Source organism: Phragmites australis, chromosome 3, assembly GCF_958298935.1.
Source record: "Phragmites australis chromosome 3, lpPhrAust1.1, whole genome shotgun sequence".
In the NCBI taxonomy this organism is placed as follows: domain Eukaryota; kingdom Viridiplantae; phylum Streptophyta; class Magnoliopsida; order Poales; family Poaceae; genus Phragmites; species Phragmites australis.
The window spans coordinates 45934363-45945000 of record NC_084923.1 but is presented as its reverse complement, the minus strand read 5'-3'; the positions used below and the strand labels follow the sequence as shown (position 1 = coordinate 45945000).

The 10638-nt window shown below is 44.7% G+C and overlaps 1 protein-coding gene across 1 annotated transcript; it reads left to right on the top strand.

Moving 5' to 3' along the window:
- Positions 1 to 4794: 4794 nt before the first annotated feature.
- LOC133913413 (probable xyloglucan glycosyltransferase 9) lies at positions 4795 to 8576 on the top strand. Its single transcript, XM_062356560.1, has 5 exons — positions 4795 to 5863; positions 5954 to 6262; positions 6347 to 6637; positions 6743 to 6856; positions 7600 to 8576. The coding sequence occupies exons 1-5, from the start codon at positions 5123 to 5125 to the stop codon at positions 8218 to 8220; spliced, it is 2076 nt and encodes a 691-aa protein (XP_062212544.1). The 5' UTR covers positions 4795 to 5122; the 3' UTR covers positions 8221 to 8576.
- Positions 8577 to 10638: the final 2062 nt, after the last annotated feature.

The following is a 10638-nucleotide window of genomic DNA, read 5'->3' as shown; positions in this document are numbered from 1 at the left end:
GAGAGTACATGTCTCGATCGCTGGTTCTGTTGCAAAATTGACGCTTTCAACACTGGACCTGCAACCAATTATCTTACTGCAGCAGACAAGTATTACTAGCATTTATTTATCATTGCTCCATGCGTATACATTCACACGCCCCCGTGTTACTGACTCGTCAACGTACTCCTCTAGTACTCTTGGCTGGCAGTCTGGCACCGCATCAAGAGGCGGACGTGCGCGCGTACGTGCCAGCCCAGACCAGGCTCACCGGCGGCGATACCGGACCGGCGAGCACACGCATGTGATGTAGGCACGCCGAGTGCCAAAACCTGCTTGTCAACCATTCGGTTGGACATGCGACGGACGCGGTTCCTCCCGCGTGTCAACGGCGACATTACTCGTACAGTTATGTCAGAGAATTTCTTAGCCATGCGACGGTTGCATCGACCGCGCGAGAGGGGATCTCCCCGACTAGAAGACCAAGTCGAGCCAGTGACCCAGTACGGCAGGTACCGATCCGGTGAGCTGGAGCGACGCGAGTGACGCCGATGCGGGCAACACGGCATGGGAGGCGGCTCGGCCAGATGGAGCCGCGGAATTGAATAGCGGCGAGGGGGGAGCACGGCACGGCAGCACGAATGATTCGCGAACGTGCTCCGCTGCACTCGCGCTGTGTGACACCCGTTCTCTCCGCACCAACCGTCTCCATACCCCACTCCCACTCCATCAAAATTGCCACCAAGATTTCTCCGTCTCCACAACAATCTGCCTCCCAATCATTTATAAAACCCAAATTAAAGTCTCGACCGGACCTTACACTGCCGCACCGCTCTTAAGCCCCAAGTTTTATTGGATTTTCCCCACCAGAGAGCTTATGCGTCATCGCCAAACCTTCGCCGCAACATGCCGCCATTGTCGAGTCAATTCGTGCCACCCAATGCCGTTTAAACCTTCGCCAGTGTTCATCGTCAGCATCTCATCATCCTCGATTGTTCACTGTCGAATTCTGATCATCGCACGGAGCTCCAGAGGCCGCCAAAGGCTGCTGTTGAAGCCCCTCCGTCGCCGAGTTTCTCCGGTCTGCCTTGCCACCGTTCGAGCCATCAAAAGGATTCGCCACCATCACCTGATCGTGCTCCGCCACTTGCCATTGTCTCCCGAGCATCACAACGCCATCGCCGCCATCCTCTGATCATGTGTCGTCGTGGCCAGCTCCTCGCCGCCGCCCTGAATCACTGAAATCTAGGTAGACCTCCTCTCCTTCGTCCAATTTTTAACCGACGATCCAGATTACATCCAACTGTACCCTTCGTGGGCTAATAGAAAGCCACCACGTGTGCACATAATCCTAGACAGATTATGGAGTCTACGTCAACGTCACGTAAACTACCACATCATTTATCCGACGTGATAGTCCAGTCAGTAGTCAGAGCGAGTCAGGAGCCCGGTCAGCTAGATGACACCAACGTTGCGTAGTAATTCAATTTTTCTTAAAAAAATAAAACACAAAAATAGAATTATTAATAGAAAATTCCAGATATTAGTTTATGATTTAAATAAATGTTTTTAATAGGTTTTTAATTCTAAAAATAGTTTTAATGTTAATAATAAATGTTTTTAATTAGAAAATAGTTTTAAAAATCTAGATTAATTCTAATAATGTTTTAAATATGTTTTCTTTAATTAAATAAATACTTTTAATATGTTTTGTTGCAAATAAAACTACTTTTTATTCTAGAAAAATGTAAATAAATTCTATAAAATGGTTTTTATTTAGTTTATGTTGAAAAATAATTCTAGAAAATTTTAAAATAAATGGTTTAGGACTTTTAATAAATTGGTTTAATTATAGAATAATAGTTTTTGTATTTTTATCTATTTAAAAATTTGTTTAGCTGTAGCTTTCATGTCGTAGCTCTAATTTGGGCGATTCTTGTATCCAAATATTTCTAAAATCGTAACCTAGCTAGCCTTAGTGTTTGTTTGTTGAGTCAGCTTCGTTTTGCACTTGTTCTGAGTGTGTTGTTCTCTCCGCGTGTAGATGATCATGTCTCGGAGCCGTTAAGAATATTCAAGATCAAGACTTCGGTAACTTTGAGCAACACTTCAAAGAAGGAAAGTATCCGTGATCACATTAATCCTATAATAAAAAAACGTGTCTTTTACTTTTAGTTACACATTTGACAATATAAATCCTATGACTAGAGTTTACTGGTTTCTTTCATGGTTATCCTTGTCGCTTGTATTATAGTTTGGATGTCGTGAGTAAAATTACTTAGTTTATACTATCAAGTCGGATAATTTATATGTTAATCTGTTTAATGGTCTATATAATATGAACTGGTTTGTAATCTTTTTAGCAATATGAAATATAGGGATTCTTAGCATGAGGTGGTACGATGATGGTGCGGGTATGCACATGTGTGGGTAAGCACTGTGGGTTGATGTTAGTACCTGCTTGGGATCCTAATGACTTAGTTTATGGACATGTAATCCGGCACAACAGCATAATCACGAGGTTTATATGGGTACGATCTGACCAATTAATTACATATTCTCCTTATTCTGTATGCACCGATTAGATGTTGAGCGGCACAAGGAGATGCCTCTACAGTGGATAGAATCTTTATTAGCGGTGAAATCTTAGTGAGTGTATACGGATTAAGAGACGTTTTTTAAAGCTCTTGTAGTGAGACTCCGACTCTACACCTCAGAAGCGTGAGGCAACACGATAATCTCAACTCGTGAGTAAAGTGTGCAATATTTGCAGAGTGTAAAACTGATACATCAGCTGTGCTCATGGTCAAGAGCGGGTTTGGACTTCTTCTTAATTAGTGAGGGATCTATCATGGTTGATTTTGGTAGTCGGGTGGTAGTAACCCGATGAGTTGTTAGCCATGTTGTAGGATACCTGATGAATTTGGTAATCGGATAAAATCTAATTAGTTGTTTCCCTTAATGTTGATGTCATCATACATAGAGATATTAAATATGATGGTTGTGTCTCTTTGAGTCATATGATATAATGACATAGAGACAATAAACCTGAGTCAAATTTTTCTTGTTTTAAATCTTTATATCATACTTTTTCATATTTGCTATTTCTAATAATAAATATTGCATAGTTAGAGAAGACTATATGGAGATTAAGAAAGCTAAAGACTACAATAAAAACGAAATATCTTATATCGTGTTGCACCCAGTTAATTGTCTCTGATGTGCTATGAAGTTTTCATTGGAGTTTTTTTTTCTTTCGCTGCTATTTAAGACCATATTATTTATTTCAATAAAATTATTTTTATTCAATATAAAACTATATTTCACTAATAATATCATCTGATTCTAATATACCACTCGCGCGAGGGACCACCGGCCGTGCCCCGCTTCCGTGGGGCCGCAGGCTCGTTTCCGTCTGGCAGGGCCCACCTCGGGCCTCTCCGCTTCGCTTTTCCCTGCCTTCCGCGTCGCTTTCCCTTGCCTGGGAATTACGCTGCGACGAGGAACAAGGGAACGCGGATCGGACGGCTCAGTTTGAAAGCCCCGCGTCGGTGCAGATCTCGGACGTTGGCTTCGGCCATTCCGTTTGCTCACGGGGTGGCAGGTCAAGAGTTACGGCTCTCTGGCTCGCGTTTGCACTCTGCAGCGACGACCTCGGGGAAGCAGATGCTTTTTCAAACGAAAACAAACTGTAGTATAGTATTCGGAGCTTCAGTACTGAATTTTGGCACCGAAGTGTAGAATTTTCGAATGGTCGTCGATATGACAATTGGGACAAAGATGGAAAGGATCCTTCAGATTTTTTTTAAGAAAAAATATTGTATCCTGAAGAATACGTACATTTTTGGGGAAAAACTGAAGAATACATTTTTGGCAAATGTATATCCTGCAAGATTTTTCGGATTGTCTTTTGACAGTTCCTGTTATAGTGAAACTTGCCATTTGTTCGAGGGGGAACCGGGGAAGGGCCTGAATTCCGTATCTAGGGCTGCTTTCTACAATTGTAGGACCAAAAGGGTGGTTTCTGCATACATGACAGAACTACTGTTTCTCTCGTGCTAAAGATGGAAATGAGCCCCCAGCTTGCCCACAATGCTCAGAAATAAAAAGGGAAAGGAGAGCAAAGACAGCCAATCACTGAAAAGAAATCTGGAATGGGAATATCTAAACCAAAAACAAAAGGACGACGAACACCAACAAAATTGCGATAGATCATATACTGCTGCTACAAACGAAGTAGGATTGTCACTCAACGGCGACAAAAAATGTTCTAAACGCAGCGATTTCACACGAATTTTGTAAGGAGTAATACAACCCCAGCAAAACAAAATTATGTGCTTCAAACGTGCCAAGGATTGTTTCAAAAAAAAATAGTAAGGCTTAGGGAGTGGAAAGTAATACTATAAGATCTGATTTAATGTATTTGAGGCATGAATCCAATTTATAATATGGCACATGGTAATTTATTTATTTTCTTATTTTCTCACATGCGATTTTTTTGTTTTATCATAAGTTTTATGATAATTCCAATCTGTCACGCTATGAACTAGATTAAGTCTTAAAGATCTCGTAGGATTATTTTCAGCACGGAGGGGAGAACAGACCAAGAAAAAGAAAAATCTGACAAGATATTACGCTGTTCCCTTTTTGCCCTTATCCTCCCATGTTTAAACCACAGAAACCGCGTAATTAACTCCCCAATTAAAAACCTTACCAAACCAAGGTCAAAATTCTCACCAAAACTACCGCAAGCAAGCACAGACACATGGAAAGACAGACAAGGGAAAAAATCATAAAATATTGCTTCCCCTTCCGGCCGATCTCCCTCCAGACGTGTTGAGCTGTTTCCCAGTCCGTCCCCTTCCCGGAGCCTTCCCTCAGCTCAAGCTCAGCCCCCTCTCCCCCCTCTTCTTCATAAGCTCACTCTCAAACGGTAGTGGAGTCAGCTGCGTTACTGCGTAGTAGCACATAGGGAGTTTGTGAGGCTTGCTTGTGAGAGGGATTGGCATTGGAGGGGAGTTGGGGATACTAAAAGAAGGGGAGCCCCAGGAATAGTGTGTGGTGGAGTGGGTGGCTATTTTGTGCCGGGACAACGAAAGGTGTGGCCTTCGCCGGCGGAGTCGGGTTCTTGGACCGGCCATTGATGGCGGCGTGGAGTTTCTGGGGCGGCAAAGCCGGCGGCGACGCCTACCGGGGCACGCCGGTGGTGGTCAAGATGGAGAACCCCAACTGGTCCATCTCCGAGATCTCCTCGCCGGAGGACGACGAGGAGGACCTCTTGGCCGCCGGCGCCCGCCGCAAGGGTGGCCGCATCAAGAACGCCAAGCAGATCAGGTGGGTGCTGCTGCTCAAGGCGCACCGCGCCGCCGGATGCCTCGCGTCGCTGGCCTCCGCGGCCGTCGCGCTCGGCGGCGCTGCCAGGCGCAGGGTGGCGGCCGGGCGGACTGACGCCGAGGCGGGCGTGGTGGCGGCCACCGGGGAGAGCCCCATGGTGCGCTCCCGGTTCTACGCCTTCATTAAGGCCTTCCTCTTCGTCTCCGTGCTCCTCCTCGCGGTCGAGCTCGCTGCCTACTTCAACGGCTGGAACCTCGCCGCCTCCGCTCTCGCCCTCCCCATCATCGGCCTCGAGTCGCTCTACGCCGCTTGGTTGCGCTTCCGCGCCACCTACGTCGCGCCGGGGCTACAGTTCCTCACCGACGCGTGCGTCGTGCTCTTCCTCATCCAGAGCGCCGACCGCCTCATCCAGTGCCTCGGCTGCTTCTACATCCACCTCAAGCGCATCAAGCCCAAGCCAAAGTCCCCTGTATTGCCGGACGCGGAGGACCCTTACGCCGGGTACTACCCCATGGTACTTGTTCAGATACCAATGTGCAACGAGAAGGAGGTTGGTGTTGTCTTTGTCGCTCTAAAGATGCAAATTCTACCACCTAACGTGCAAGCATTTGACAATTTGTTTGTTGTCGGTTTGGTTCAGGTGTATCAGCAATCAATTGCGGCCGTGTGCAACCTCGACTGGCCGAGGTCTAACTTCCTGGTTCAGGTGTTGGATGACTCCAACGACCCGATGACACAAACACTGATCAGAGAGGAGGTGGCCAAATGGCAGCAACAGGGTGCCCGGATTGTATACCGGCACCGGGTGTTGAGGGACGGTTACAAGGCTGGAAACCTCAAATCAGCCATGAGCTGCAGCTATGTGAAGGATTACGAGTTTGTTGCCATCTTCGACGCAGACTTCCAACCAAACCCGGACTTTTTGAAGCGCACTGTGCCACATTTCAAGGTGAGTAAGGGAGAATTATCTACTTTAGTTCTTTATCATCTAATGTTTAGGATTAACGCTGATTCATTCATTGGACCGTTGCAGGACAATGATGAATTGGGGCTGGTGCAAGCAAGATGGTCCTTTGTGAATAAGGATGAGAACCTGTTGACTCGATTGCAGAATATTAATCTTTGCTTCCACTTTGAGGTGGAACAGCAGGTGAATGGGGTGTTCTTAAACTTCTTTGGGTTCAATGGTACTGCTGGGGTGTGGAGGATCAAGACATTGGAGGACTCGGGTGGATGGATGGAACGGACAACAGTGGAGGATATGGACATTGCTGTTAGGGCGCACCTCAAGGGCTGGAAATTTATCTTCCTGAATGATGTTGAGGTATTAGTCTATAACATATTGAAAAAAAATAAATCTGAATTGATTGTCTGGTCATGTTTGCCCACCTTGTCGGTTGAGCTGATTTTTTTGTCGTACTGTGGACAGTGCCAGTGCGAATTGCCCGAGTCGTATGAGGCTTACAGGAAGCAGCAGCATCGGTGGCATTCTGGTCCAATGCAGTTATTCAGGCTCTGTTTACCGGACATCATCAAATGCAAGGTATTGTAATGCTCTCTCTGATTGTATCTTATCTTTTAGCTTTAACTGAATAACCAATTTATGCTGTTAGTAACCTGTTTAATGATATCTGTAACCGTAATGATTCAAAGAAATATAATTTTCACCAAATATAGTGTTTAAATTTAGTTGCTTTTAAGCACTACTTAAACTATTTGTGGCACTTTTTCTTCTCTTCAGCAACCCTACGAACTATCAACTAAAAATAGCTTGCTACTCACATCCTGTTCAGTTCAATTTGTAATGGAGAAATTAAAACATGACGCTTAGAAACATATTACATTAAACTGATGAACTTACATCCTCAGATTATTTTCTACGGCACATCTATTACTTCATAGTATGAAAAGTCAGACGTTTAATTATGCTTTTGAACTGAAAGTCCGGATCCATACAATTATCCTTGAAACTTATACTCCTGCACTCTTTACCTTTTTTCATTGTTGCTTAGGTTGATACACTTTTAAGATACTTTGTCGTCATTTGCCTTCCGCACACTGCGATATAAAATTGTAATGCTTTATTTATTGTGGCCTACTTACTCCTAGACGAACTTATTATCTAGTGCCATGATGCGATTTAAAGATGCTACTCTGTTAGCTTACTACTAGGCTATCATGTTTTCAACTTCTTCACAATAATTTACCTTTCAAGATGTGAGTTCAGATGAAGCAACTGGAATATCCAATACTATTATTTATTTACTTTGTTTCACTTTGCTGCAGATTGCATTTTGGAAGAAAGCCAACCTGATCTTCCTCTTTTTCCTACTACGGAAGCTCATATTACCATTCTACTCCTTCACACTCTTCTGCATCATCCTCCCAATGACAATGTTTGTGCCTGAAGCTGAGCTTCCTAGCTGGGTCGTGTGCTACATTCCCGCCTTGATGTCCTTGCTCAACATCCTACCTTCTCCGAAGTCATTCCCTTTCATCATCCCATACCTACTCTTTGAGAACACCATGTCCGTGACAAAGTTCAATGCCATGATCTCCGGTCTCTTCCAGCTTGGAAGTGCATATGAGTGGGTGGTGACCAAGAAATCGGGCCGTTCATCAGAGGGTGATCTCATTTCTTTGGCGCCCAAGGAACTAAAACACCAAAAAAACAGCTCAGCACCTAACCTTGATGCAGTGGCAAAGGATCAATTGGCTCCTAAAAAGGACGCGAAGAAGAAGCACAACCGGATATACAAGAAGGAGCTTGCCCTCTCGATGCTCCTTCTAACTGCTGCTGCTCGAAGTCTGCTCTCCAAACAGGGTATCCACTTCTACTTCCTCCTGTTCCAGGGCATTTCATTCTTGTTAGTAGGCCTTGACCTCATAGGCGAGCAGATTGAGTAGACTGTAAACAGCAAGATAGGTGTTCAACAGTGACAATTCAAGGAAGTGCTGCAAGGATGTTATGGTAGCAGGCAGCTCTTGGCTGAGATCCAAAAGATGCAGTGTGCAGTTGTGCCTTCCTGGATTTGTCTTGACTGCACGACATGATCCACAGGCTCCACGTGAGAAGAACCTCCTCCTGCATCGGGGGATTAGATATAGCTTTCTTGGCCTGTAAATATGCGTAGCTCTTCCAGGCGTCGCCATTCTTTTGTAACATTTTTTGGTGTTCGTGTGGTATTTATCGTAGGATGTAACACACTTTTCGTCTGTACGATTCATGAAGAAAAACAAAAGTGTCACTGATTTAGAAACCATCCTGATGCAGCCGCTGATCTCTTGTCCTACCTGTAAGTAGATCGACTCGTCCAGATCCGGATCGTGCTTGTCCATGTGTGTTTGTTGTACCTGTCCTGCGTGACGCTGGGAAAGTTGAGAATTGTCGAGAGCAGTGTCACATGGTTGGACGATCTGTGTCTCCTCCATAGGGCCTGAATCATGGATCAAGATTCCGGCAGCTCGTGAAACTGGTTCTCTGTGGTAAAGACGCTGAACTACGTATTTCCTAGTACATTTTCTGCTTGAACATGTAAATTTGCAGGAACTTTTTCAAAGCAAAAACCAAACGGAAAAGAAACATGGGTAACACTAACGTTTTACCGAATTGCATCTAGAATGTCTGAACTGAGTAATACAGTGTGCATGCGACAGCTGGAGAACTAATCTCCTGGCCCTGAAATGAATGTCCCAACTTCCAATTTGGATAAAATGAAACATTTGTCTGCAGCTGCGAGGTGTCGATTGCGATGCTATAAAATACTCTATCCAGTAGTCCATTTCAGATACACTCAGGCTCAGGTGGCAACGAAATATGAACCCATCTCCTGGCTCCTCTGGAGCTGAGCTGTGAGTAACTGAGACACCTCAGCGTAGTAGAGCAGCGACGCTTGACCTGTGCCGAGTCCGTCGCCGCGACTGCGAGGCAGCCGTGCCGTGCCAAGGCATCTTCTACGTACCACTACTGGTCCTGCGCTGTGGGCAAGCGCGTTTCACATGACGTTCGGTTCGGCCGTGCATGCGGTGGTTGAAGTTTTCCTGCGGAATAATTGGCGACCAAGTGCATCTTTGTCTAACGCCGCCCAGCGTTTGTTTTGGTAGCCGTCGAGCAGTATGGGCAAGTTTGGATGGAGTCCCTGATTAGCCGAATTTTTTTGGTAGCCGTCGTGCTGGCTGGCCAATTTTTTTTGGCCGAGTAACTCACCGCCCTCGTTTTGTCTGTGAATCGGTGATAAAAATAGTAGTGTGGTGTGGAAAATTGGGTTTTCTAAAATTTTTATTTGGAAAATTAATTGGGCTTGAGAATTGCAAATCCGCCATATGAGGAGACCCAGTACCGTTCCTCCCGTTCTCATCGATGCGAGTGGCGGCGGCGCTACCGGCGGTTACGTCATGTGCCTGTTTTTCATAGATGGTGACTCTTCCTTTCTGGTATGTCCTCTCTCACGAGCTCTTCTCAAGAGAAACAAGTTCAATCTTTTCCTTTTTTCCTAAGGAGTTTTCCTTGATTCTGTGGCTGACCAACATGAGTGTAGCGAAAATAGATCTATTAGATTATAATTATAATTTTAATGATTAATAATAATATAGTCAATAAGACTAATATATTTGTCAAGTATATACTTTAATAGTTCTTATAGATGTAATGCATGAATAAGTTATCGTAGTCGAACTCGAGATTGATTGAATTAAACGAATTCTAGACAAAATACCTATATCGGATGGTCTGGTATTCAGGGATTGAACTCACCAGAGTATTTTGTACAGAGGTAAAATGAAGATTGATGACTTCACCGGATAGTCTGATGCTCTGTGTGTTGAACTTACTGGAGCATTCATGCAACAAAGTTACCTCGGGGCAGAAAGATTTGAAGGCACCGGATAGTCCGGTGATGAAGGGTATAAAGCATCAAAACATTTCTTACAGAGACGATTTCAAGTGCTAAAGAATGAAAATCAACATACCAGATAGTCCGGTGATTACAAAGATAGTTGCACCGGAGTATTTCTAAGGAAAAGAAGAGAAATATTAACTCGTCGGATGGTCCGATGTGAATGGAATGAACATCAGATGAATGAATCGGAGCATTTTACACAGAGAGGCTGAAAGACTCAGATAGCTCAAGATAACTCACCGAAAGGTCCGGTGATAGATTTGAAGTTACACCTGAGTGTCCGGTGTTTACATAGGCTTAAGTGGAGTTCCAACAGCTAGTTTCTGATGTTGTACTTATCGGATAATTCGGTGTTAGTACTACCGTTGTCACCGGATCATCTGGCGTTCACAGTTCTATGAGCCATTGGGACAACGGCTAGTTGGCA